The sequence below is a fragment of the Equus caballus genome, chromosome 22 (assembly GCF_041296265.1).
Source record: "Equus caballus isolate H_3958 breed thoroughbred chromosome 22, TB-T2T, whole genome shotgun sequence".
Lineage (NCBI taxonomy): Eukaryota > Metazoa > Chordata > Mammalia > Perissodactyla > Equidae > Equus > Equus caballus.
The window spans coordinates 50,654,120-50,681,072 of NC_091705.1; the positions used below are offsets into that span (position 1 = coordinate 50,654,120).

Here is a 26,953-nt window from a genome sequence, read left to right on the forward strand (position 1 = left end):
ATGTTGCACATGTTTGTAGGCAAATGGAGAAACGTGTGAAAGGACACATCCAGGTTAATCTCTCTGGAAACCAGAGAGGGGTATAGAAAGGAGAGTTAACTCTTCTACATCCTGTCTGATTGCAGTAAGCTTGTGTTACATTTTGAATAACGTAACAATAGTTGAGAACTCACGTGGTATCAAACCCTGTGCTGGGTGTTGTAGTGGTAGAAAGGATGGGGGCTCCCAGTCAGGAGTGACACAGTGACCCTTCAAGTTCATGTATGGGGCCCCAGGGACCATCTCAGGAGCAGAGCCATAGCCTGCACAGCTCCAGGGTGCACTGGAGGGGTTCACCCACCGGAGTCTGCAGAAATGATGCAGACTGTGCACGACCCAGAGGGACTGAGCCCCAGGGAACTTGGCCCCCATCAGACCGGCCAGCAGGGCTCTTGACCCCAACCCAGACTTTACCCTGATGGTGGGGGCACAATAGGAGAAGAGACTGAGGGGCTGGCCTACCAGGGAGGCAGGAAGGAGAGGTCGTGGGCGTGCACCACTTTCCCCCAACCCCACCATCCTTGAGGGTGCTGGGTAATTCTGTGATTCCAGATGTTCAGCAGCTGTCTTGGCCATTTCCGCCCAGTCTCTGACCCCGCATCCGCCAGGAAGCGTCCCCTTCTGTCCTCAGGCTCTGAGCCACCCCCACCTTCCCTGCACCCCGTTTCCTGAACAGAGGCATTTGTGCAGACTCAGCTCCCTCTCCCGCCAGGGTGGCTTCAGCCTTCCCAAGGCCTGGGCACTACTCCCAGTGCCCTGGGCTGCTGTGGTTGGCTCACACTGCTGCCTGGCTGGACACCCTCTGCCAGGGGCTCTGATCCTGGCCCCCGCCCCTCCAGCCTCTGGGACTGGTTTTCTGTCTCTCCATTCCTTCTCCAAGGTTGGCTCTGCTGGCTCCCAAAGCATAAATCAGGGCCTCCAGGGGGGCTGAGCACTGCCTCAGTGGGGGAGGGTGGAAGCCCTGTGGGGCAAAGGCCAGAGGTCATAGAGCCCAGCAGGCTCTGTGGGGGTGGGGTGCATGCTCAGATGTCTGCCTGGAGGACCCTGCGGGGTGAGGGGGGTTGCCTCCTCAAACGGAGAACTGATAATTGGGGACACAACCTCACCTTCCCTGAGCAGGTGGGGGTGGGGCACAAGAGGTCACTGCTGCTGCAGCTGGTCCAGTTTGGTGGGCTATTCTAGAGAGGGGACAGCGGGAGGAGGGTTCCCTTCCTGTCATATGCTTTCCTGTCTCAACAGAGCTGGTGGTTCTGGGGCACTGGGGCTTCCATGGGCTGGGGGCAGGGCTGGTAGGGTCAGGGGTCAGGCTAGACACAGGGGAAGGCCCCAAGGGTCCAGCAGCTCCAGCCCACTGACCTCTGCCCCTCTGAATCCGGTCTCTGGCTCCCCCACCTCCTCCAAGCTTCCTGCTTTTCCGGGGAAGCCAAGGGCAGGTGGGACCGGCTGAAGGAAAGCCTATTTCCAAACATGAGTCTCAGAGCTGACCAAGCTAGGAGACTGCCCCCAGGATGGCTCCTCTAAGCCCCATCTTTCCCTGGGGCATCAAAACAAAATGTGGCATGTCCAACATACTGTGTGGACAATCTTCCAGGACACCCCCTCTCATCTATTGTGTCTGCCTGGATGCAGGCTGAGGACACAATGAGGCCCTCTGCCCTGTTGTTGGGGGTTACTCCTAGGGTCTCACAAAATGAGCCTGGAGCCTCTGGGTCTGTACTCCTCCTCCCCGGGCCAGGATAAAGAGCATCAGAGTTTATGAAAGCGGTTCCTGGGAAGGAAATGCCCCCACCCTCCCCCAAGGTTTCCGTCTCCACCCCTAACAAGAGGGCCAGGGTGCATATTTCAGGAGGACAAGGACCACCAATCCCCATGGGCAACTCTGCCCATTCCATGACCCCAGGGTTTGGTACCCAAGGGGATCCCTCCTGGGGCAGTCCCCATGCCACCCAGGACTCAGTGATGAGGTAAGGTGGCTGCAGGGCAGAAGGAACAGGAGGGCCCTGCCCAGGTGCACCAGTGGACCCAGAGACACTCCCTTGGTCCTCAGGACCTGACCAATGAGCTGAGCAGCCCAATCTGGGATAAGAGCTGGATAATAATCAGGAAAATTTGGATCTCAGCTGGCTGCGGGGAGAGGTACCAGGGGTGATGACAGACTTAGCAAAAAACAACAAACAAACCTAAAAAGAGGATATCCAGTTAGAGTTGAATTTCAGATAAACAATCTCAATATAAGTATGTCCCATGCAATATTTATGACATACTTATACTCAAAAAGTATTTTTGTGTTTATCTGAAATCCAGATTTAACTGGCTGTTTTGTATTTTATCTGGAAACCCTGGTTGGGGGGGATATTCACCCCTCCCAACTCACTCACTCTCCCAGTTGATCCCTCCGGCCCTCCAACCCCCAAGGTCAGCAACAGTCCTCAGCTCTGTTTCCCTAACCTGGTGGGGGCTGACTGGGCCAGCAGTGCTCCCGACCCAGACACAGAGCAGGAGAGCAGAAAGGGCTTGCTCAGGCCTGGAACCCCCTCCCCAGAAAGCTGGGGTCTCTGAAGCAGGCCTGGCTCTTGGGCTCTGAGGGTCTGGCTGGGTTTGCCAAATCCTGTTTCAGGTCCAGGCAACTGTTGAAGAGCCCCGGAGCCTAGCTCTTTCCCGACGCCCCCTGGTGGCCGCCAACGCTGCCTGCTTTGCCTTCAGGTGGGCTCGCTCTCTCTGGCGCAGGAGAAAAAGGGGAACCCACCAGAGCCCTCCAGAAAAGAGGAAGGCACAGCTTTCGGAGCGGTTTGAGGGGGAGGAAGGCTCTCCTAGGGCTGAAAATGAGGAAGGCTGGCTAAGCAGGACCCCCACCTGGAGAAGGTCATCACCTCTGCCAGCGCTGGTGGAAAGAGGATCCAGAACAGGAGGGGGTTTCCAGCCTGTGCTCACCCCCTTTCCTGGAAAGGAAGGGAGGGGGTTCAGGCTAGAGCAGACACTGCCTCTCTGCCGCAGCAGCAGTCCCACCCGCAGCCTCTGTCGCTCCCCTAGGGTGACACTGAGCTGGATTTCCTGGGCTCCTCCCTTGCTCTCTCACACAGCCTGACCCTGGAGCTGCTTCCTCCTCCCCCTGGCTCCCTTTCCCACCAGTGTGGGTACCTCGGGAGGTGGGGGAGGGCCCCACAGCAAGCTTGGCTCAGGGCTGTGGGGAGCCCTGCATTTTTCCCAGTGAGACCCCAGTCTCCACCTAGGAAGAGATTAAGGCTGTCCATTTCCGGTTTGTCCGTCCATCTTCAGTTTAAGGAGGTGGGGGGTGGGTGCTGTTCAAGGGGCGAGTGGGGTGGGCTTGGGTGTGGGTGGCAGGTGAGTGAAGCAGGGCCAGGGGAGGATGCAGGAGAAGGAGGGCCTGGGGAGGGTGTGGCAGCCGTGGGATCCTAAGACTTTTGAACCCGAGGCGGGGCAGAACTTAAGGTCCATCACTCCTGGGAGCCCTTTGTGAGCCCATCATGGGGTGTCGCCTCTTCCCCCAGCAACAGTGACTCACAAAGCAGGCTGGCGCCGGGCAGATGTCCCCTCCCCTGGGCCCTGGAAGGCCCAGGTCACAAAGGCCATCAGGGTCAAGCCCTGAGGAGGCATGTCCCAAGACAGCCCTGTGCGCGCTCACCCCTGCAGCCGCCCCCCCAGGCCGGGCCTGGGTCTCCCGCCGCGACCCCAGGCCGGTGACTGGGCGTTAGGGCTCGCGCTGAGCGCCGGGTAGCCTCGACGCCCATGTGCGTCGTTTGCTTCGTGAAGGCGCTGGTGCACGTGTTCAAGATCTACCTGACCGCCAACTACACCTACAACTTCCGCAGCTGGCCAGTGGACTTCCGCTGGGATGACGTGCGCACCGCAGGCGGAGGCGGCAGCGGTCACCGCGCGCTGACGTGCGCGGCGGCCGCGGCGGGCGTATGGCTGCTGCAGGGCACGGCGCTTGGCCGGGACGCGCCGGGGCGTCCGCTGCGCGGGTCGCGCAGCCAGGCGCAGTGCCTGCTGCAGCAGATCCGCGAGCTGCCGGGCCAGCTCGCTAGCTACGCGCTGGCCCACTCATTGGGCCGCTGGCTCGTGTACCCCGGCTCCATGTTCCTGATGACGCGCGCGCTGCTGCCGCTGCTGCAGCAGGGCCAAGAGCGCCTCGTGGAGCGCTACCGTGGCCGGCGTGCCAAGCTGGTGGCCCGTGACGGCAACGAGATCGACACCATGTTCATGGATCGCCGCCAACACCCGGGCAGCCACGGCCGCGGCCTGCGCCTCGTCATCTGCTGTGAAGGCAACGCCGGCTTCTACGAGATGGGCTGCCTGTCCGCGCCACTGGAGGCCGGCTACTCCGTGCTGGGCTGGAACCACCCGGGCTTCGGGGGCAGCACGGGCGCGCCGTTCCCACCGCACGACGCCAACGCTGTGGACGTGGTGGTCAAGTACGCGCTGCATCGCCTGCACTTCCCGCCTGCGCACGTAGTGGTCTACGGCTGGTCCATCGGGGGCTTCACGGCCACCTGGGCCACCATGACATACCCAGAGCTGGGTGCGCTGGTGCTTGATGCCACCTTCGACGACCTCGTCCCGCTGGCCCTGAAGGTCATGCCCCAGAGCTGGAAGGGACTGGTGGTGCGCACCGTGCGGGAGCACTTCAACCTCAATGTGGCCGAGCAGCTGTGCCGCTACCCTGGGCCGGTGCTGCTGCTTCGACGCACGCAGGACGACGTGGTCAGCACCTCGGGCCACCTGCGCCCCCTGCCGTCCGGCGACGTGGAGGGCAACCGCGGCAACGAGTTGCTGCTGCGCTTGCTGCAGCACCGCTACCCCAGCGTGATGGTGCGCGAGGGCCTCGCCGTGGTGACCCGCTGGCTGCGCGTCGGCAGCCTGGCTCAGGAGGCCGCCTTCTACGCGCGCTACCGCGTGGATGACGAATGGTGCCTGGCTTTGCTGCGCTCCTACCGCGCGCGCTGCGAGGACGAGCAGGAGGATGAGGAGGCCTGGGGGCCCCACGGCCTCGCCTTCCCCTGGCTAGTGGGCCAGGGCTTGAGCCCGCGGCGGCGCCGGCAGCTCGCGCTGTTCCTGGCGCGCAAACACCTCAAAAACGTGGAGGCGACTCACTGCAGTCCGCTGGAACCGGAGGACTTCCAGTTGCCCTGGAGGTTGTAGCCTGAGCCCCTGCGGCAGCTGGCGTGTTCGCGCATTCGTGCACCTTCAGGGCCTTGGTCCATTCCCTCCCCACACCTCAAAGCAGTAAAGCTGGCCCGCTTGGGGATCCCGACTTGGTGTTCTGGGGGAAAGTGGGGCAGTACATAAGGACCTGGTGCTCTCCCTCACTGGGGCCTTCCCTCCTCTTTTTTGTCTCTTTCTCCCTCAAACACTGTGGACGTCCCCATCTGCTCTCAGCTCCTAAAAGGGAATGCAAAGATTAACCAGACCCAGTTTATGGTAATGCTGTGTGATGGGCGCCTTGATCACCTCCAAAGGATGGTAGGAATACAGGTTGTGAGACCCCAGGAGGTGCTCTGCACCTGGCCTGGGTTGCAGGATGTCTCTGGGAAAGATGAGTGTTGAAGGGTCTGCACAAGTCGCCCCAGGCTATGAAAGCACATTGGCGCTGGAGGGCTGTAAACCAGGTCTTGGCAGCTGGACCTTCCCAGGACTGTGATGCTGCTGCTCCATAGGGTCCCCTCCCCACCTCCACACTCCTGGCTTCTAGAGGAAGGGGTTCACTGTGGGACCATAGACTGAGTAGCAGGTATACACAGTGGCATGTCTAAGTGGGGCTACAGACACACCTGCACCAACCACTCATTGCTGGGTGTCCCCTTGAGCCACACTTGGGCTAGGCTCTGTTCCTGGCTCAGAGATGCAATGCAGAATGAGAGACGAGCCCTCTGCTCACTACTATGTGTAATGCCATTGCTTCCTTACCATCTGCCATGAATTGCATGAAGCAGGGACTACTGGCTGTCTCCAGCCTCTGGGGACAGAGGCTGGCTAAGGTGGGTTGAGCAAGAAGCTCTGGAAAAACTGAAAGAAGGCAAGTGGAACAGACAATAATTGACAGCATGGGGGCAGAACATGGCCATGATGCACCTGGGCCAAAGCAAGCAGAGGTAGGTACCTAAGGTGACCTAAAGTACTAGGAAGACGCCTGTGGCGAGCAGGTGAGCTTTGAGCTGAGACAGGAAGACGAGTTAGCCAGGTTAAGGAAGGGGCTTCCATGCCTAGGGTGAGGGCTTGGCTGGGAGTGGGGAGTGCAGTCCAAAAGGTCAGATCCTAAAGGATTGAATACCATTTAAGGATTTGCTTCCAGGGACAATTAGGGGCCAAAGAAGAGAAGTTGTGGGACTTGTTTAGCGGGATGGGGTTGCCTAGTGGTTACACACCTCTCTTGGGAAGTCCAGCAAACTCTTGTTCCAGAGTCTGCTGGAAGCCCCTCACCTGGCTGAGTGAACTTGGGCAAGCTACTCTAACCTCAGTTTTCCCCTCTGGGAAGTGGGGAGGGCTCCACCTGGCTCACGGGGTTGCTGGGAAAAGGAAGTGAGAGAGCACCAGGGTGCCCAGGGCGGGCCGCAGGCGCGCTCACGCCCAGGGCCCGCGCGGACCGAGACGCCCCCAGCCAAGTGAGGGCAGCGGCGCCCGCAGGACAACAGGACGAATCGCAGTCACTCCTTCTGTTGCGCGAACCCCGTAAAAAAAAAAAAAAAACCTCCATAAAAAAGATGAACTAAAAAACCAAAAAGACTGGGGGAGAGGCTAACCCCAAAGTCAGAGGGTCGGGCCTCGGAGGGGTCTCACCGAGTCTGACCCGCCACGATGCGTGAGCCGCGGCGCTCGCAGGCAGCGGCAATCACCCAAGAGACCTCCCAGCGCCCCAGCACTGGGTTTCCACAGCGCCATGTTGGACGGTCCTCCCACTTCCCATCTTCCCGGTGCTCTGGCGGGCCGTTCTACCTGTGCGTCTCGCTGGTGGCGCCGACCTGGGAGGGATTCCCTCAGAATCCGGCCTCCCTTTCCTGTCGCGTCTGCAGCCTCGGCCAATCAGGTTGGAATGGCTGAACGTGGACTGGGGCAAACAACGCCCTCATTGGACAACGCTCGCGGGGGCGGGGAGAAGGCGGAGCTCGGATCAAAGCGGAAGTGGCCGTCGCGTCGCTGATTACGTAACACCACGGTGGCTGAGGCAGTTCCGCTGGCTGTGTGTACGCGGCGGGCGGCTCCCGGTGCGGCGCGCTCGGCTCTCGTGGCGCCCGCGACCCCGGCCCCCGCCTCAGCTGCAACCCGGCCGCCGCTTGAACATGGACTCCGCAGGCCAAGGTACCCGCGGCCCGGCTCGCGCTCCGCCCCTCCCTGGGGTCGCGTCTCAGCCTCTGGTGTCCCCAGTCCCGCGGCCCCTTTTCAGCTCCCCGCGCCCGGCCTCAAGCTCCCGATGGCCATGGCGCGCGTCTCCCGCCCCCGGCGTGGACCCTCCGAGGACCGATTCCCGGAGTTGTGAGTTCCTCACTCCAGGCGGCTCTCATTATGCTCCCGCCCGGTGCCTGCAGGGTCGGCCGTCCTCTGTCCCTGCGCAGGACCCTCGGGGACACTCTATCTGGCCCTGGACCCGGGCCGAGGTGTTGTGCGCGGCTTCGGGGAGCGAAGGGGAGGTGAAGCCGTTCTCGCATTCAGCGCAGCGCCCCGTGGGTGGCAACGCTGCTTGGAGCTCAGCCTACTTAGGGGTTGTCTCGAGGGGGGAAGGATGTAGTGAGTCAGGGGCACACCCAGCATGCCAGGCCTGTTTCCTGAACAGACACCCCGGGCCAGTTTGAGATGGCCGCTGGGGGTGTGGAGCGGGCCCAGAAGATTAAAATCTTGAGAAGGTGATACAAGTGTGTCTTCTGCTCTGGGGCTCTAGAGAGGGGATGCTGAATTCCCATGTTGACATAACTACACTGGATAATTTCTGGGTGCTCTTCTAACGTTTGAATCATATTAAGCATATTAATCGAATGTTGGAATTCCTGGGTCCTGATACATTTTGTCTGTAGGTTTTTCTGTTTTTGACATCTACATGCAAAATAATTAAGCATCAAAAGTCCTGGGCTCTGATAAATTCAGGAGACTTTTCACTGTTGACTTGCATGTCTAAGTAGACATCACAAGTACTGGATTCTGATCGTGAGAATGACAGGAAACATATGCTGAGCACTTACATGTGTCAGACACCATGCTGAACCTGTTTCTCAAATGATGTTTTTCCATTTTCAGCATGGCCCTTTGAGATTGGTCGTTGTATTGGCCCCATTTTGCAGATGATTATACAGGCTCAAGAGAGCTGGGGTTTCACCCCAGGGAAGGACTCTAGCCCCGTAGTTTTGCCTCGGCCACCAGCCCTGTGCCTATTCCCTGTAGGTCTTTTGGTAAGACACTTTCCAGTCTCCTCTTCTCTAAATCAGGAGACCTTAGGATGTGAATAGTGTCTCCCTGCTGGGCTGGTGAGGTTGGTGTCACGCAGAGCGGTTGTGCAGTGCCCGGTGTGTTTGGTAAGTGTCCACTTTTGAACTGGTGGTGATTTCCATAGGATCCAATTTTAGCTTTATAGGCAGAAACTGTGTAAAGGCCTTCATTTATTTGTTAAAAATAAAAGAGAAAAATTGTAGAGATTTTAAAGCATTTACTAAATTTGGGTAGGTTCAACATAATGGGTACAAACCATGAAGTAAAATCATGTAGATTGAGCTCAATTAAAAATCATAATCGGGCCGGCCCCGTGGCCAAGTGGTTAAGTTCGCGTGCTCCACTTTGGCAGCCCAGGGTTTCACTGGTTTGGATCCTGGGTGCGGACATGGCACCATTCATCAGGCCATGCTGAGGCGGCGTCACACCTGGCACAACCAGAAGGACCTACAACTACAGTATACAACTATGTACTTGGGGGGCTTTGGGGAGAAAAAGAAGAAGAGAAAAAAAGAAGATTAGCAGCAGTTGTTAGCTCAGGTGCCAATCTTTAAAAAAAAAAATCAGTTGATAAAGGGGACATGCTTCATTTAGTAAACATCCATTGAGCGCCAGGAAGGTGCCAGTCCAGCTGTGTGGACATGTGAAGGGGTGAGCCAGCTCAGTAAAACATCTTTGGTTTTAAGTGCATTCAATCTGTTTTTACTAGACTCTAGGATTTCCACAGTAGACAAACATATTTGCAATTAAAGAGACTTTTACCTCTTTCCAACCTTTATCCCTTTTATTTTAATTTACCTTTAAAATTTGCCAGACAACATACAAAGCCTGTCTCTTCACGTAATGTGCTGATGAAAATGGAAGATGTTTTCGATGCTTTCGGTTGTATAAAAGTACCATGTGACACTTGTGTGGTTGGAGTTGCAAAGAACTGAAGTAGACCCGTTTTTCTTTGTGTGATATTCTGTCAACTTTTAGTGCAGACAGGAAGATGCACTTTGTGAAGAAGAAATAGTGACTGCAGGAGTCTGAACCTGATCTGGGTGTAGCAGAGGTGTGTGGAGGCAGTGTTCCCTCCTTGCCTCACTACGTGCTGTGACCTCCTTGCTGTAGGATGAGGGTTGAGGATGCAGTAAAGGGGATTTTTGTTTTGTGCACTCCTGACACGGGCTGAATGACTAGCGCATGCTCCTTGTGTGTAGTTAAGTGGCAGGTCACTTGATTGGAAAGTGCTGTTTGTTGTGTTCATAGCCTATTAAGTTCCGTTGCTCTACAAAATGGAAGATCTGTTAGATCAGGCTGCTTTGTTTGTAGCAAAGCTTTCCTGTCTCAGAAGCTAGTATTCCCACGGGGAGAACCAGAGTTAGGGACAGTTGCCTTGCGCCAGGCTCTTTGGCTGCCTGAGATGTGGCTGCCTTCCATCTGATGGCCCAAACCATCTTTGCAGAAACCTTCAGAGAAGAGGCATTGTTAGACTCCACCCTTTCTTCCCCTACACCCTGTCCTTTCACTCTTGCTTTCGCCCTCGGTGGAGACCTCTGCTCTGTTTACTGCTCTGTGATTTCTCGCCTGACTCATTTTGTCCCTTGCAGATATCAACCTGAATTCTCCTAACAAAGGTCTGCTGTCCGACTCCATGACAGATGTCCCTGTCGACACGGCGGTGGCTGCCCAGACTCCTGCTGTGGAGGGTCTGTCGGAGGCTGAGGAGGAGGAGCTCAGAGCTGAGCTCGCAAAGGTGCAGCATCTTGGCTGTCTGTCCTGGGGTGACCATGAGTTGAGGCCCTCTCAGGCTAGTGAGGGGCCAGAGTGCTGGGCATGCTCTGGGGAGCTTGCCCTGGAGGTCGTCCCCAGAGCCCCACAGAAACTGCTCTTTGTTGCCCTCACTTTCTGTGTGCCTGGACCTTGTCGGTGTCCATGAGGAGAGTGTCCACACATGGACGGTGCTCTGAGCATACCATCTGCTGGGAGTCTCTCTGTGGGAATTAACACTTGACTTTTTCAAGACCCCAGCAGTCTATCTGCCCCTGGATCTTAATTTTTCTTTTAAAAATGCTTGTTTTGTAAAAAGTGCTATGTGATCTTTTTTAAGTGAGAGTCCCTTAAGAAGAAACAGTAGCTAAGAACAAAAGTCTCCAAGTATAATTTTTATTCAAACCAACTGCCAAGAGTTTTTGTTTTTACTGTGTGATGTAGGATCTAATAGTGACTCACTTGAGATTCTAGAATCTGGTGAAATGAACTTGTTAGTATCTGACTGTAGTGTCCAGTCAGGCAGAGGCTGGAGCTCTGCTTGACCCGGGCCTCCACTGTGTCTTCAGAGATGAGCTCATCTTGATACATCCTGGGTCTAGTCCTAGGGCTGAGGAGAGCCAGCTGTGCAGACGAACCCCAGCCCCAAGACCAGGTTTCCGATCACGGGGGAAGCGTACAGCTATTTCCTAATGGAACGAAGCTTATGGGAGAAGCAGCGAGAATCCAGGCAGACTTAGACTTTGTGTTTTATTTAGGAATATGTTGGTTTAGAGGCTAAAACCACAAGGTCTTTTTCAGGGTTGAATTGCAAAGTGAAGAAGTTATTTCGTCACTTAAAGTTTTCAACTTGCATGTCCCCCAAGACAACTAGATTACATGCCCTTAAGCCCTGTTGGTCATCCCACCATAAATGGAACGTTCTAGTCACTGGCTGTAACTGCTGGAGTGAATGGCAATACTTTGGCTTCAGATGATCCTGTTTTTTAATTATTTCTTGTTTCAACTATTTTCTAAAGCAGAATCTAGTGATACACAGGGCTCTAAGCTGTTTTTTAGCATCTTAATGCAAACAATCACTTTTCTAGGAAAGGGATTTTTTTTTTTAGAATAGCTATTCCCATAGAAGCTGAAAATATTGAGAACTCCAAAGTAGTAAGCCTCTAAAAGAGGCTCCTTTCTAAAGTCACATTCTTTTTTTTTTTTTTTTTTTTTTTTAAGAACCTGAGAAGGTTCAGGTCTTTATTGTCAGGATTCTTTCTGTCACCCAACTCAAACTACATTAAGCATGAAAGACAATTTACTGTTGGCTTGTGTAACTGGCTTTTGCCAAGGCCTGGAACTGACTTCAGGAGCACGAATGTTGTCATCAGGGCTATTTTTCTGTCACCTGGGTCTCTGGCCGTCCTTTTTCTGTCAGCTCTGCTCCTCCCCACTGCACGTGGAGTCCCCACAGTGCAGGTGGGACCTGGCTGCTGCAGTTCCAGCGCCTGTTTTCCAAGCCCAGACCGGGAACCCAAAGGGAAAGGGGCTTCCCTCTCCTGTCACCAGTGCCCAGTCCCAGGGAAGAGCACTGACAGGCCTTGCTTAGTCATCTACAGGTGGGCACAGTGGTTGGTAGCCCCTCCAGAATCACTTGGCTTGGGGGCATGGGACAACAGTTTTCCAGAAGAAGTTGGGGTGCTAGTACCAGATGAAAACAGAACAGATGTTGCCGTATATTCTATTCCTAAGATGAGTTATGTTTCTGTAAGCGGAAAGTCCTTACATAATTCTGAGAAACCTCTCATTGCAGCGTGTATAAGCATGTTGGTCACTTCCTGCAATAGTGGTAGCTGATCGTGTCAACTGCACGCTTTTGCAGGTGGAAGAAGAAATTGTCACTCTGCGCCAGGTTCTGGCAGCAAAGGAGAGACATTGTGGAGAGCTGAAAAGGAAGCTGGGCCTCTCTGCCTTGGAGGGCCTGAAGCAGAACCTGTCCAGGAGCTGGCATGATGTGCAGGTCTCTAACGCGTAGGTACCTGCTCTCTGGTGGGGACACCCTGATGGTTGGAGAGAGTGCGCACCAGCGTGGTGCCTCTGCCTTGTTGATGGCCATTGAGTTCTTAGGGGCAAGGCGCCTCACAGGAACAAGGGGATCAAGTGTGCCTGTTTGGAGGCAGCCAGCCAGGGTCCCTGTGTACTAGCAACCGTTCTTGTATTTATTCAAAGAGCTTGGAGTCTACACATATTTTAAAAAGATGGGTGGACACACTAGCTAGTGGTCCAAGCAGGAACTGATGAGAAGAATATGTTTTAGGGTCTAAATTTGAGAGAACACTTATTAGGTCCTAATGAGACTGACTTTCCTTTCGTCTCCATAGCTCAGTTGTTTGCTGAGGTGGCCATGGGTCCTTCTCATGAGTGTGACATGATCACAATCCCAGGACCTCTGGCTCAGATGTGACTCGGCTCTCTTGAATTTGGGGAGTGCAGCTACATGGCTCCTCTGAAGTGTATCCTCCTAGGTGGCGGGATGGGAAATGTTTCCCACTGTCTTTTTTTTTTTTTGAGGAAGATTAGCCCTGGGTGAACACCTGCTGCCAATTCTCCTCTTTTTGCTGAGGAAGACTGGCCCTGAGCTCACATCCGTGCTCATCTTCCTCTGCTTTATATGCGGGACATCTACCACAGCATGGCTTGCCAAGCAGTGCCATGTCCACACCTGGGATCCTAACCAGTGAACCCCAGGCCACCAAAGCGGAACATGTGCACTTAACCTCTGTGCCACCGGGCTGGCCCCTCCCACTGTCTTAAGAAGCTGCGTGCCTGAAGAAAGACGGATTGAATCGAACTTCATAAATTTCACCTGTGAAAAGCCCGTTTCTCTGTCCTAGGAAATCATAGGTTTTGAATCCCAAAGGGTGACTGTCAGAGAAGTGTTTGGGGCCACGGGCTGTGCCCTGCTTGCTCCTCACACCATTGCTGTCCCCAAGAGCCATCATACACTGAGTGACCATGCCCTCCCTTGGCATGACTGGTGAAGAGCTGTTTGCTTCCTCTCCTGGCCTCACCTGGGCCTGCACAGCAGTGCTGAGCAGAAGTGGCAGACCTTGTTCTCAGACGGGCAGGAGGTTCACTATTCCTGCCAGCTGGTCCTCCGTTTTCCCTGGAATTTAACCTGCAGTTTGAAACCTGGGTTGAAATAGTTTTTCTAAATAATTTACCACAGACTTTCTATTTTTAGCTATATGAAAACTTCTGAGAAACTTGGAGAGTGGAATGAGAAAGTGACCCAGTCGGACCTGTGAGTGCCTCTCCATCAGCACCTCCCTCCTCTTCTTCCCTGACACTCCTTTTAGGGACAAAGAGGCTGTGCACACTTGGCACAAGCCTGGTTCTGGTGTTTCTTGGCAAATTAGTTTTAATATAATTCTCCTCTCAAACAGAAGTGAAATGGTCCTTTAAACTCTGGTGGGACAGGGTGCAGTTGCTGAAGGAAATTCACTCAGCCACCAGACCATGCTGAAAACTTCCCTCTGTGTGACTCGTGTCCCTCAGACAGAGGCCGGAGCTGGGCTCGGGCACTGTCTCTGGCCAGTAGATGCTCCTTGGCTTCAGAGCGGGCACAGTAGTTGAGTGCTATCTGGACTGATGTTGGTGATTTTCATGTTGTTTTTTGGTCTCCTTCCTTCTCCTGCGGACCTAGCTCCAGCTAGTGGGTCCTCAGAACTTCTCTCGAACTTAGGGGTGGTAATTGAGTAGGGGGCACGGCACAGGCCATGCCAGTGGGATCTTGAAGGAGTCCCTTTTGTCTGAGAAGCACCAAGCTGGCAGCCGCATGGAAGGTTAGCAGAGCATGAAATGTGCATGAGTAGCTTTTCGTATATGACTCCTGATGTTTTATTTAAGATCCTTAAACGAGATAATAGCACTGTGCTCCAATCTGATTCTAACTTGTTTGCACTGGGTGGGACAATATTTAAAAATGGTCACCTTCTGGGATTTTCCTGTCTCTCATTTAGAGGGAAGTGCTGTCGTGGTTGCCAGAGAACATGGGCAGAACGTCCTTCCGTGTTGGGCTGAAAGGACGGTGTTGCTCCTGAGCTGTCTTGAAGGTGCCTGGGACCCCAGGTTGGCCGGCTGTGCTCGTGGTGCCATTCCAGCTTCATGCCACGAGGGGAGCCAGTGCCAGGGACTCTGTTGATTCGTGTTTCACTGTGTTTGTGTAGTTTGGCATGACAAGCACTTGCTGCCATCGGTGTTCTGGGAGCACTGGTGTGCTGTGTCTTCAGGGCTGTTCGGCGGTGCCTCTCCCGAGGGGCAGAGGTTCAGGTGAGACAGTGTGTCATTTGTGCAGTTTGGGCAGCAGGCAGGCGCATAGTGCGGATGATCTGAAAACAGCCTTAGGGGATTAGTGGTCTTCGGTAAAACCAGCTGCCATAAAGCTGCCAGGATGCCATTGCAAATACAGTCCTGGCTCCTCTGAAAGAAACCTGTGGCTCTGGGCCTGGAAGTCTGGCCAACAGGATGGCCCTTTCCAAGAGCTATACCAGGCAGTGGCCATTCCCTTGCGATCTCACCAGCAGTCTTGTTGGTGAAGAGTTGTCAAAGTGACGCTTCCAGGGCTCGGGGCATTGACAGCCCAGGAGGAGGGGACAGCACGGCTCACGAGATGGGGTGGCTAGACACATTGGCTGCTCTGCACTCTGAGGTGAAGGAGTGCTGGGGGTGCCTGTTGGGTGCCTCCCTAGTTGTCACTCAGGGAGACTGCTGGCAGGTTCTACTGCCCAGAGCACTGGGAGGGGAAGGTGCAGCAGGAGCACACCCTTGCCCCCAGCCCGCCCTGCCACACCCGTGCTCAGCCTCCCTGTCTGGACCGTGAGGTGAGGATAGTGTCTAACCCTTGTACTGTGGCTGCCCCTGTTTGGAGGTTCCTGTTTCTGAAGGAGTCACTTGTGTCACCTCGTTTCCACACCCTAGAAATGCTGAGGGCTGTGGAGTGCGAGGAAATTGCCTCTCGTTGGTGTCTGGTGGGGGTGCTGCCTTGTGGACTCGCCCACAGCAAGCTCCTCTCCTGTTGGTGGCTCAGTGCCCGGGCCCCCTTCTGAGTCACCCTCAGGGCTCTCCTCCCCATCCACAAGGACTCACGGCATAGGCGTGTGTTCACTCCAACTTGAGATTCCCAGACTTGGCCCCGTGGGTGCAAATTAGAGATTCTGTCAGGATTTTTCTTTAAATCTTCTGCTTCAGACTGTTTTTTACTTCAACAAACCACAGAATGTTGACATGGTCTTCCGTATTTGTTATTCCAGGAAAACCTGAGCTTGAAGATGTGTTCTGACTTTGTATTTCTGAAATTCAGTGTTGCATGTTGTTAGTTGCCTGTACCTGGTGTTTTATAGATAACGACCATGGCTCCAGGTGCACAGAGGTCTATTTCTTGTAGTTAATCTTAATTTACTCACTTTAAAATGTAAGCAGTTCGTCAGGCCAGGTCTTGGGTTGGGGTTGCTACCAGGCACTGCAAATTAGGGACCCCAGAGAAGGCTCCAGAGCTTTTCCTCAGTAGGCTGCATTGTGAGGGATGTGCCTTTGCACCTTTATTGCCACAGTGTTGTTAGAGCCTGAGACAGACTGTGGTGTGGGTGGCAGCCCTGGGCAAAGGTGCTGTCAGGTGAGAGGGTGCCTGGGGGGTTACCCAGAGTCCATGTGGGACCCTCCTGGAAGGAGCATGTGGACTCTCATCTTCAGTGCCAATCAGTTGTGGCCTAGGACAGACCCTGCCCCTCTGCTTGGGTGACCCTGTCAGGTTCCAGCCATGCAGCTCTCTGGGTTTCTGTACAGGTGGTTGGATTTTTAATTAATTTATTTTTTTGAGGAAGATTAGCCTTGAGCTAACATCTGCTGCCAATCCTCCTCTTTTTGCTGAGGAAGGCTGGCCCTGAGCCAACATCCGTGCTCATCTTCTTCCACTTTATATGTGGGATGCCTACCACAGCATGGCTTGCCAAGCAGTGCCATGTCCGCACCCTGGATCCGAACTGGCGAACCCCGGGCCACCAAAGCGGAACGTGCGCACTTAACCGCTGCATCACTGGGCCAGCCCCTAAGGTGATTGGATTTTGTTTCAGTTCCTGTTAATTTCAGACCGTCACAGGGGAGGGGATTTCAGGTAGTCAAATTTGTCTAAAGCTTGGATTCAGAACTGACTTCTTTTTAGTTATTGACTCCAGGAAATGCAGAAGCAAATTTTTTTAAGATTGGTGCCTGAGCTAACAACTGTTACCAATCTTCTTTTTTTTCTTCTTTTTCTCCCCAAAGCCCCCCAGTACATAGTTGTATATTTTTTAGTTGTTTAGCTGTGGGTCCTTCTAGTTGTGGCATGTGGGACGCTGCTTTGGCATGGCCTGATAAGCAGTACCATGTCTGCGCCCAGGATCCAAACCGGTGAAACCCTGGGCCGCCAAAGTGGAGCACATGAACTTAACCGCTCGGCCATGGGGCCAGCCCCCAGAAGCAAATTTTTCAGCAATGGTTTTAGAAACTGTTTTCTTCCCATTGTTACAATATGTTCCAGAATCCACTGACCTTCCTGGGAACAGATAAATTCGAGGTTCTAGTGACTTCAGGATGCTTCCACACTCTGCTGCTAGGCAGCAGCACATGTGTTGAGTCTTGGGTCCTTTGGACACCAGTGAAGCCCGAAGCCCCACTGTGCTGTGAGTGGGCCACTGTCAGGTAGAGGGAGGTCCCTCCTGGGATGCTCAGGGTAGGGCAGTCCCCACAGAATGGTAAGATCAGAGGGTCACGGCAGAAACTGATCCTGCGTGGACAGGCTGGAGTGGTCAGGAGACTGGCCTGAGGGAGGAGGGCAGCAGGTGCTCACATAGGGCCTCCTGTAGGTGGCAGTGGGAACAAATGGGAGGGAAGGGCTCAGAAGACCCATTGCTGGTGCCGTCTGACACTGCCCACTGTGACCTGCTGACACTGGCAGGGTGAGAGAAGACTGGCATCTCGGGAGCCCTGCTGTCTTTAGCTGTTATTTCCTCAGGGTTGCTGGGGTGACCAGAAAGGAGCTCTTGGGTTCAGGATGCTGTGTCTTTTTTTTGTGGTGGCAGCTGGATGAGGGCCGGCAGCTCTAGGTGTTAGCTCTCAAGGTGTCCTTGCCGTCCTGTGGTCAAGGCACCTGGCCTGTGCCCACCTTTGCCCGTCTTGCTGACATCAAGGTCATGGAGCCATGTCTCATGTGATGCCCCCGTGTGTGGGTGGACAAGGCAGGAGGGCAGGGAAAAGGCAGTCTTTGTTAAGAGCCAAGACCACCTCCTTGCACTGAGTGAGAATGGTGGCGTGAGATGAAGGTCTCCCCAGTGCTGAAAGGATGTTGTGGAGACAGCACAGAAGGATGGTGGGCTGGAGGGGCTCCTCAGTCTGTGAAGGCCGGCACACCACAGGCCGCGTGTCCCACTGTCAGATGCGTTCCCCATGAGTGTGGTTGGGCTGTGTTTTCTCCCCTCAGAGGACTGTCTTACATGAGGAGAGAGGGAGGAGCTTCCTGAATGCAGTGACAGGGACTCGTGAGGACTTTTCTGGTTCTGCCCCCGACTCATGGCCCTTGGGCCTGTTTTCTCTGCAGCAGGCAGATCCTGTGCCTCCCGAGTAGTCAGTCGCTGAGAGAAGTCAAGGAAAGTGGGATAAGTAATTCTCAAATGAGGAGGACAAGAACTTCAATTACAGTAAGATCAGAAAACAGTATCCTTGCAGGATGGGAGGCCCTGACCTGGCAGTGCCGCCTCTGTCCTCGCTGCAGGTCCCCTGGTGCCCCAGAGACTGAACACGTGTCCCCTCCATGGTGACCAGGCGAGCACTCACTGACCGCTCCTCCCTCCTTTCTGGGCACTTTCCAGGCACTCTGTGTCCTTGCTTGCGAGTGGTGGCTGCCCCTTCTGCTTGGTTGGTTGAACTGGTGTTTCTTCTTCCCAGCTACAAGAAGACTCAGGAGACTCTCTCGCAGGCGGGACAGAAGACTTCAGCTGCCCTGTCTACCATGGGCTCTGCCATCAGCAGGAAGCTAGGAGACATGAGGTGAGACACCTGCCCCGGCCCCCTGCCCTGAGTCAGGGGAGGTTTTAGATCCATCAGAGGTTCTGCGGGAAACCTGCTGGAGCCCCATGGCTCAGATGCACCTCCATATGTGGCCATACCAGCCCCGGACCAGTTGGCTCACAGACTCTCGTTTGCAGGGTGCGTCTGCCTCCTGTTGGCTGCCTCTTTGCCATTTCTGTATTTCTCGGGGGGGGGTGGTCACTGGTACCTTTGGGTAACTTCTGATGCTTGGAATTGTTGAAGGTGGATGCTTCTCATTGAAGTCTCCTTGAGAGAAAGTGACTCCAGCCTGGGGGTCAGTGTCAAGGTGGGCTGTCAGTCTGGGTGGGCCAGCAGCCAGGACAGGTCCAGGTCAAGCTTGTTTCCTTGTTGTGTTTGCCTGGCCCGGATCTCAGAGAATGTGCGGTCGCACACCAGGAGCCCCAACTGAGTGTTCTTTCCTGGAGGCTGATAAGACCCTCATGGCCACCAAAGGTGCCTCTTGAGCAGGGCCTGGGGCCAGGGAGTGTGGGGGTGGCTCAGGCACTGTTGGACTGCACATGGCGGCACCCCAGCCTGACAGCCATGCCCTCATCCAGCTGGGCTGCTGCTAGCCCTGCATTTCCTACTCTGGGCTCCTTGGCCATGCCCACTAGGCCACCTTTCCTACACAGCACGGTGCCCAGGGGATTGGCCTCTGTGCCATGGTGAATCCTGGGTCAGCTACCTCTTAGCTGTGTCCTCGGCAAGGCCTCCCTCTTGGGGTTGTTAGGATGAAACGCATATCGGTGAATGACAGGGTGGAATGCAGGTCTTTGCCAGTGCTGTGGCCCTGGCCCCTGGGTGCTGCTGCCCAGCCCTGCCTTGGCCCCTGACCCATACTTGGGACTAGTCCCCTCACTTTTGGACTTCAAGGAATGCCTCCCTGTAGCCCCCACCTCGTCCTCAGGCTCCTGTCCTCCTACAGTTGAGAATCACATGGTGGTGGTGCCTGTGGGCTTGGCATGCTGAGTGCCAAGGGGGTCCACCCAGCTCTGACTCCTCATCTCTTACCCTTGGGTGAGCTCTCTCCCTGTCTGCTTAGGTTAGGTATTTCCCCACCTCACAGGCCTGGTGATTGCCTTGTGGGGCCTCAAGGTGGGGGCTCTGCCCTGGCCACTTAGCCAGAGGCAAAAACACATACTCACACCCCCGGGGACCCACCCTTCCAAGCAGAGGATGGCTTATACCTAGAGCTGTGCTCACTTTTTATTTTTGTTTGACATAATTATCTCACCCCCCAACATTTTAGTTTGAAAAATTTCAAACCTTTGGAGAAGCTGAACAATCAGTACGCAGTCTTATATGTTCCTCTGTGCCTAAGGAGTGTGCCCTCCACACCTGGGCCTCTGGGCACACTCCTGAGCAGCTGTGGCTGTGGCTTCCTGCAGGTACCGTATAAATGCAGGCCTTGCCTGCTGTAGCTGTGATTTGGACCCAAGAGGGAGCACTCTCCCCAAGATGCGGCTCTGAGTGAGGAGCAAGGAGGGTCTGCAGTGATCCCTCCCAAGGCTTCACACTAATCTGCTGACAGCTGACTTTGTGAGTGTGTTCCTGTAACAAATTTCATTTGAAATTAGATGGGACGCCATCGCTGCTGCTCTCTGGGACACCTGCTTTGGCCACCTGAGCCACACTGTGGTAAGCCCGGTGACAGACTGATCACATGCCAGTGGTGGCCTGGCCTCATTCCCAGGGATAGCCACAGAGGGTGAGGCAGGCAGTCCCCGCACCATGGAGTGAGCAGTGTGTCAGGTTGTGCCTGTTCTTTCCTCAAAATGCTCGTCTGATAACAGCATTTGAAGGAAGCAATAAATGCTGTTGTGCTTAAATTACGTTCTTTACTAGGAAAGTTCTCTTTGACTTTTGACATTATTCACTCATTTTAAGTATTCTCACTTACTTTTGAGTGTGTTCAGAGCACCGTTGGTGGAAATTGGACAAGAGGGTGGAGTCTCAGCACATGGCCTCAGGTGGTCTCTGAGGCCAAGGCCCGTTAACCTCCCCAGTTTAGAGCCCAAGGTTTAGAGTTGACTGCTTCTTGAGAGTGAAAATCGGGGTCAGGGAGTCTGGGCCTGGTGGTGCAGCAGTTAAGTTTGCATGTTCTGCTTTGGTGGCCTGGGATCTGCCGGTTTGGATCCCAGGTGCAGACCTGCACACTGCTTGTCAAGCCATGCTGTGGCAGGCATCTCACATATAAAATGGAGGAAGATGGGCACGGATTTTGTCTCAGGGGCAGTCTTCCTCAGCAAAAAGAGGAGGATTGGCGGCCGATGTTAGCTCAGGGATAATCTTCCTCAAAAAAGAAAATCAGGTTCAGGGAGGTTTACATCATGAGTTTAGGGCTGGGAGATCCCTGGCTGGCTGCTGTGTGGGGCCAGGTCCTTCAGGACAACTGCCCCCTGGTGGTTTTCTCAATGTGCCTGTCCAGGAACAGCCCTGGCCTGAGAGGGGTTGGGAGAGGGAGTGGGAGCTGGATTTGAGTCAAGGGCTGGGCTGAAGCAGGGTTGAGTTTCTGTCCAGCTTGGTGACCTTTAACAAGTCACCCGTCTTCTCTAAACCTTAATCAGATTTCCTGCCTGAGTGATGTGCGCACATCAGGCCGTGTGATTGTGTGTGTGTCACTTCTGAAATGACCACCAGGTTGAGGGTGGCCTCCAGAGTGTTAGAGGTGGAGGGCCTGGCTGGGGAGTGGAGGTGGCCCTGTGCCCCTCCCCGTGCTGGCAGCTGCCCTTGGACACACATGCGTGCATTTCTAGGTTGGCTTCTGTCATCCTGGTGGTGGAGCCAGTGCAAAGTGCTCAGCCCTGAAGGGGTCCAGATCGATGTGGTGTGTGTGTGTGCTCTGGTCCAGCTGAAGCTCCACAGAGAACACTGGCTGGTCTGTTGCCATGTAGTGTGTTGGCCAAGCCTGGCTGACTCAGGGTTCTGGGTGTTGGCACACCAAACTCTGAGGGTTGTGGAGTTGCATGGCCCATCTCACACCTTTCCACATCTCTTCTCTTTGGGGCTTCTTCCCTCTAAGCTCCAGATAGGGTTATGGACCTATGGTCCCTTGCAGAGTCGGGACTCAGAGAGATTGGACATGGGGTGCATGTTCTGTTCTCCCTGGCAGTGTGAGGACTGGAGGGGTGTCACAGGGGTCCCTGTGTGGCCTTCTGGAGCTTGTGTGGAGGGGCAGGGTGGGCACTGGCCTCCCTCTCCTAATGCTGCATTTCTTCTTTCCTCCTGCTGCCACCTCGTAGGGCTCGTCCGTTCTCGCACTCCTTTAGGTAAGCCTGATGTGGGGCACACCTGTGGAAGATGTTTTTCTGACTCAGGGCAGGGTGCACTCTGGCTGGCCCGTGGGAGGCTGTGCTGGATGAAGAGGGTGAGACAGAGGTAATGGAACGGCCAGAGGCCGCCCCTGCCCAGCACACAAGGCTGGCCAGGCATTGATTGCAGTGTGTTAGAGTGTGCACTGTCACTTCCTGAGCTGTGGTCGTGTGGGTCGTCGCCAGCGGCACGATTGATGTAGGGACTCCTCCTTGGCCTCCCCATCAATGGTTGTGTTGACACCCAGTTGCTGGCGCTGCCTACTCCAAACCAGCCTCATGGAGCACATCCATCTCAGCCAACACCCAAGTTTATTCCCAAAAAGAGACATGTTCACATGAGAGGGTTGTGCTTGACCCTCCAGCTGTCGTGTTCTTTACATCTTCCTTCAAAGCACGGCCCCCATTTCCTCCTCCTCCTGAGAAGAAGTCCTGTCCCTTCCGGTTGAGTTTGCCTTGTTTATTGCTGAGAGCTCTTTCTGCACTAGAGCAGTGTGGGGACCCAGTTAGACACCCTCCCAAATGGTCCTTTATCTCTTGCTGATTAAATTGTGCTCTTCCAGGCCAGCACCAGTGCTCTGATGTCACACACTCTTCTAGCTTCGAGGTCTGGAACCCAATTCCAGAACAATCTGTGATTTTAAATATTTTTATTCACTTGACCTAGTGGTTTCTCTTTTGCCGAAAAATGTTTTAACTTGCTGTGAACTCAAGTAAGGACATGTGACATCTATTTGTACCAAAAGGTTTTTAAAGCTCCAGTCCTCGGTCTTCTTAGTTTCCCTATTTTAATGCCATCCCTCAGGAATGTCTCACTTCTGGGGTGACTTTGGAGCCGAGAGGGAGGAGCCTTGGGTTGAGTTTTCCTCCTGGGGAGGCAGGCTTTACAAGGCTCCTCTTGTGTGGTGGCCAGAGTGTTCCAACTGCTGGGAGTGGGGGTCCCACTGCCCACCCTGCAGTCAGGTTCCTGTGTGCACTGAGCTGGTGAGGATAGTGAATGTGGTCTTGTCCTCGTGTTAACTCTTGCTTCCTTCTCTGCCTCTACCATGCTTCCAAGCAGCAGCTACTCCATCCGCCACTCGATAAGCATGCCGGCCATGAGGTAATGTACGCCTGCGCTCCAAAGCTCCCAGAGCCGGGTGGGAGCTGGGTGGGAGCGGGAGGCTCCTGCTGGTCAGCTTTGTACTTCCCATATCCCTGAACCAAGGACCTCCTTCCCCTGGCAGCCTCCTGTCAGCTAAGAGTTGGGAAAGACCCCTTCTAGGCTGAAGAGCTAGTAGGGATGAGGCTCAGAGGAGACCCTTGTGCCAAATTGGACTCCATCTGGAACTTTCCAGGCCTGCCCGTGGGGTCGGGCCAGAGAGGGCACAGAGTCTCACACATTCACCTGGCACCTGGGAGGCTTCAGGTATCTCCAAGTCTGTTCTGGAGACTTTTATCTCCACCTAGAGGGGAGCCCTGGTCTCCTTAGAACCCCCAGAGCTGTGGCCTGTCCCTCCTGCGAGCCCCCGCCCGCGTTCTCTCCTGCTCTTCCTTGGAGCCCTGGCTCTCAGTGAGTTCCTGCCCTCCTTCCAGGAGAATCTGCTGCAGCTGCCGCACCCCAGAGCATGCAGGGAGTCCTTGATAGGCTGCCTCCAGGGGCCTGGGGGCAGGGCAGCGAGCCAGTGAGGGGAAAGCTGGTTGTGTAAGAGGGTGCTGGGTGGGACTGGGGCTGGCCTGCTTTCTCCTCTTCTGCCTCTGTATCACTCTCTTGTCCCAGAATTGTCCTTGGTTTTCCTTTTGCTTGACGTCTGTGAGAGATTTGTCTGAAGAACACATGGGACTTTTCATAACCCTAGTACATGTACATTTAGGGTGCCGCAGAAATGTGCCCCACATCTCACCTGCTGCCCAGGTGAGGGTTCTGCAGTTTGCCCAGGTGAAATCTGGGTCTCACCAGCTGGTGGCATGCAGGTCTTCTGTCCTTGCAGTTGACGGGTGTGGCTGAGCTCAGTTCTGACCTGGGGAAGTCTCCAGAATGATGTTAGCCGCAGGGGGTGTATCCCCTTCCCCTTTTCTTAGCTTGTTACATTTTTGCAGTGAGTTCTCAGGATGCTGTCAGGGATCTTTCCAGAGGATGACCCTAACCTTGAGGCCCTTCAGATTTAGGAGGGCAACACAACCATTTGCTCCTTATAGTGACGCCTGTTCCCTCTCTCTTTAAAGGAACTCTGCAACCTTCAAGTCATTTGAAGATCGAGTTGGGACCATAAAGGTAACTGTACCTGGGCCATCCGATTTTCTTGATGGGGTGTGACCTGTTGCTTCCATAAACTTATGTAATCGTTGTAGATTCACATGTGGTTTAGGAATTAATACAGAGGCCCTTGTGCCTTTTATACAGTTTCCCCCAACAATAACATCTTGCAGCATCACAAGCAGAATATGACGTCAAAACATCTAGATACGGGGGCTGGCCCCGTGGCCGAGTGGTTAAGTTCGCGCACTCCAGTGCGGCGTCCCAGGGCTTCGCTGGTTCGGATCCTGGGCACGGACATGGCACCACTCATCAGGCCACACTGAGGGGGCGTCCCACGTGCCACAACTAGAAGGACCCACAACTAAAATACACAACTATGTATTGGGGGGATTTGGGGAGAAGAAGTAGAAAGAGAAAAAAAAAGATTGGCAAGATTGGCAACAGTTGCTAGCTCAGGTGCCAATCTTTAAAAAACAAAACAAAACATCTAGATACAGAAGAGTTCCATCCCCACAAAAATCCTTCATGGGGCCCACCTTCATCCTGTCGTGCCCCCGGCAACCACTCAGCTCTTCCTTTTCTATAATTTGGTCATTCCAAGAGTGTCACATAAATGGAACCGTACAGCGTGTAGCCTTTTGGGATTGGCTCTTTTCACTCTGCGTAATTCACTGAGATCGTCTAGCCTGTTTCCTGTCAGTAATTTGTTCCTTTTTATTGCTAGGCAGTGTTGATGTTACATAAATTTATGTAGAGAATAGAACACTTTGAATTCCCAGCACAGGCCTAGGACCTGCCTGGCATTGTGTGCTCTGTCTCAAGTTTTTCTTTCTTGGTCTTTTCCCATCTGTAGTCTAAGGTTGTGGGTGGCAGAGAGAATGGCAGTGACAACCTTCCCTCCCCGACTGGGAGTGGCGACAAGCCCCTGCCTGATCACACGCCTTTCTAAGCCCGTAGCAGCTTCGCCCGGCCGTGGAACACATGCAAGTACCCTCTCATCGCCACAACTGCACCTCTGCGCAGCGGAGCAGCCGGCCGGGCCGCTGGTGAGCGCAAAGAGCTGGTTTTGAGGACAGTCCTGCCATCCACACGTAGACGTGGCCGCTGCACTCACATGAGTTAGAGAACACAGTCTTGTACACAGATGCTTCACACTAAAGTTGGTAGATGCAGCAGGTCACTGTGTGTCCTTCCCAGGGTGCGGGAAGTGGACAGGGTGGCAGGTCCCACGGCATCTTGAGCCAAAGCCCAAGTTCTCTTTGGGAACCTGTTAGTTCATCAGAATGTTGAAAGAATGGGAAGAGCGATAAGTATAAAATAAGTGGTATTTCCTAACTCTTTCCCTAAGTCACAGAGGGAAGAGTCATCCAGAAAGCCCTATCTAATCTGCAGTTTTTATTTCAAGATGCTAAACGAGAAAACTGTCCATTTTCTGAAACCCTCCAGAAAAGAAACTGATTATCAGCAGCTGCCTGATTGTTACACTAATGATCTAGCTTTAACAAAAGCAAATTCTTTATTTTTTAAATGCAGTGGATTTTTCAAAAATTAAAACTAAGCAAAGCAGCTTTAGTGTCATAGTTAGAAAATATTATTTCTTTGGACTCAAGCTGAAATACAAGCCTTACATCGCCTTATGCTTTATTGGTTTATAATGTTTTTATATATAAAAATGAGGGTTCTTTAGGGGTTTTGAGCACTATGTAGAATTCTGCATCTAGCCCAAGTGGCAGCATGCCTGTCCCAGTGGTGTGTTTTATTTCACTGACACACTATCCCAGTATATATTGCTTCTCTCTCCTCTCAACAACTGTGGCAACTTCCACTGGCCAAAGAGCTCCTGGGCCTCTGGGGTTGGGGGTGGGGGACAGGAGAAAGAAAAGCAGCACCTTCCACAGTGCTGCTGAGGTGCCCTTGTGCAGGCCAGGTCCTGCGGCACGTTACTGCTCAGCACCTCCAGCCGGGGACAAGCCAGCACCAGACGGACCCTACAGGGCAGGTCGGGGCTGGGGCACCGAGGTCTGCTGGAACTCTGCTGTCCCCTTTTCTCAGGAGCCACAAAGATCTCTTTCCCATTTTGAAGCTGCCATGCCCCAGCAACCTCTCACCCAGGGCCCCACATGTCCGGTGTGTCTGGAGGGGCAGCTCCGTGCCTTACTGGCTCTTAGCAGGCAGAGGCCTTGCCTGCACGTGCATCTGCACCCCCTGTGGGTATCTGCTCTGGGAGACGGCAGTGAATTCTCTGGTGCTGAGTGTGTGCTGGTCACTTCAGACCCCCCCCCCCCCCCCAGAGGACTGCGGGCCATGCTTGTGCCAGGGGAAGAGCACTCAGCGTTCTTTCTCTGGGGTAGAGTCTCTCAGTTGGGGTGTCAGGAGAAGGCAAGGTGCACGGGTAGTAACTGATTTATCTTTTCCTTAAAGTAAATAATGGGTAATTTGTCAATAAAGCATTCCTTTATTATGGGAAAAATCCACTTCAGCTTGTGTGGTGTGTCTTCATTCAGGAAGGTGACGAAAGAGTGGCAAGTAAACTGACAGGCAATATCCCTGCCGTCATGAGCCTACAGCCAGGGAGAGGCAGGCAGGAAATAGATAACCTCAAGACAGATTCCAAATCTCCAATGCTATGAAGAAAAACAGAGCACGCTGTGAGAGAATATAGTGCTGACAAACCTGTGGAGTCCCTGAGGAAGGGACATGGAGGGCGCGGAGGAGCTGGCCAGGTTCCAGTTAGGTCAAGGCTGAGCTGCAAAAGTTGTGCAAGCCAGCATTTGCCCTGTTGAAGGAGCCGGGCCTGGCATGACAGCAGCTTGGAGTCCTATGAGCATCTAGCTGCAGTTATACCAGCTGTTGCAGTGCAGAAAGGCTACCTGCATCCCTCAGTCAGTGAAGAGCTCTCGCTGGGTCTCACACAGGCGGAGGGAGCTCACTCACTGGGAAGTGAGCATCAGGAAAGAGGCTCACGCTCTTCCATCAGCAGTGTGCTGGCTGTCCCATCCTCAAGTCCTTGCTCTGCAGATAGGACCATGTGAAGATAATGATGGGTAAATGACAAAGCCCTGAATGAATAAGG

At 54.0% G+C, this 26,953-nt stretch overlaps 2 protein-coding genes across 7 annotated transcripts; both read left to right on the forward strand.

Moving 5' to 3' along the window:
• On the forward strand, positions 1-5,305 carry ABHD16B (abhydrolase domain containing 16B). The gene has a single exon (XM_070248003.1). The coding sequence runs from the start codon at positions 3,787-3,789 to the stop codon at positions 5,197-5,199; it is 1,413 nt and encodes a 470-aa protein (XP_070104104.1). The 5' UTR covers positions 1-3,786; the 3' UTR covers positions 5,200-5,305.
• A 1,755-nt stretch (positions 5,306-7,060) lies between these two features.
• Positions 7,061-26,354, forward strand: TPD52L2 (TPD52 like 2). Of its 6 annotated transcripts, XM_005604862.4 has the most exons (9): positions 7,061-7,353; positions 10,065-10,210; positions 12,089-12,237; positions 13,451-13,510; positions 18,187-18,288; positions 21,573-21,599; positions 22,702-22,743; positions 23,847-23,895; positions 24,734-26,354. In XM_005604862.4, the coding sequence occupies exons 1-9, from the start codon at positions 7,335-7,337 to the stop codon at positions 24,827-24,829; spliced, it is 690 nt and encodes a 229-aa protein (XP_005604919.1). In that variant the 5' UTR covers positions 7,061-7,334; the 3' UTR covers positions 24,830-26,354. The 6 variants fall into 6 exon arrangements, with proteins under 6 accessions (XP_005604919.1, XP_003364000.1, XP_005604920.1 ...); XM_005604863.4 differs by lacking the exon at positions 21,573-21,599 and having other exon boundaries at positions 7,152-7,353; XM_005604864.4 differs by lacking the exon at positions 13,451-13,510 and having other exon boundaries at positions 7,185-7,353.
• Positions 26,355-26,953: the final 599 nt, after the last annotated feature.

Bases quoted from the DNA above. Each gene is read 5' to 3' on its own strand.
- ABHD16B (XM_070248003.1), top strand. From the start codon at position 3,787: ATGTGCGTCGTTTGCTTCGTGAAGGCGCTGGTGCACGTGTTCAAGATC.
- TPD52L2 (XM_005604862.4), top strand. The intron at 18,289-21,572 runs GTGAGACACCTG...GCCACCTCGTAG, and splicing joins AGGAAGCTAGGAGACATGAG to GGCTCGTCCGTTCTCGCACT. The intron at 23,896-24,733 runs GTAACTGTACCT...TCCCATCTGTAG, and splicing joins ATCGAGTTGGGACCATAAAG to TCTAAGGTTGTGGGTGGCAG.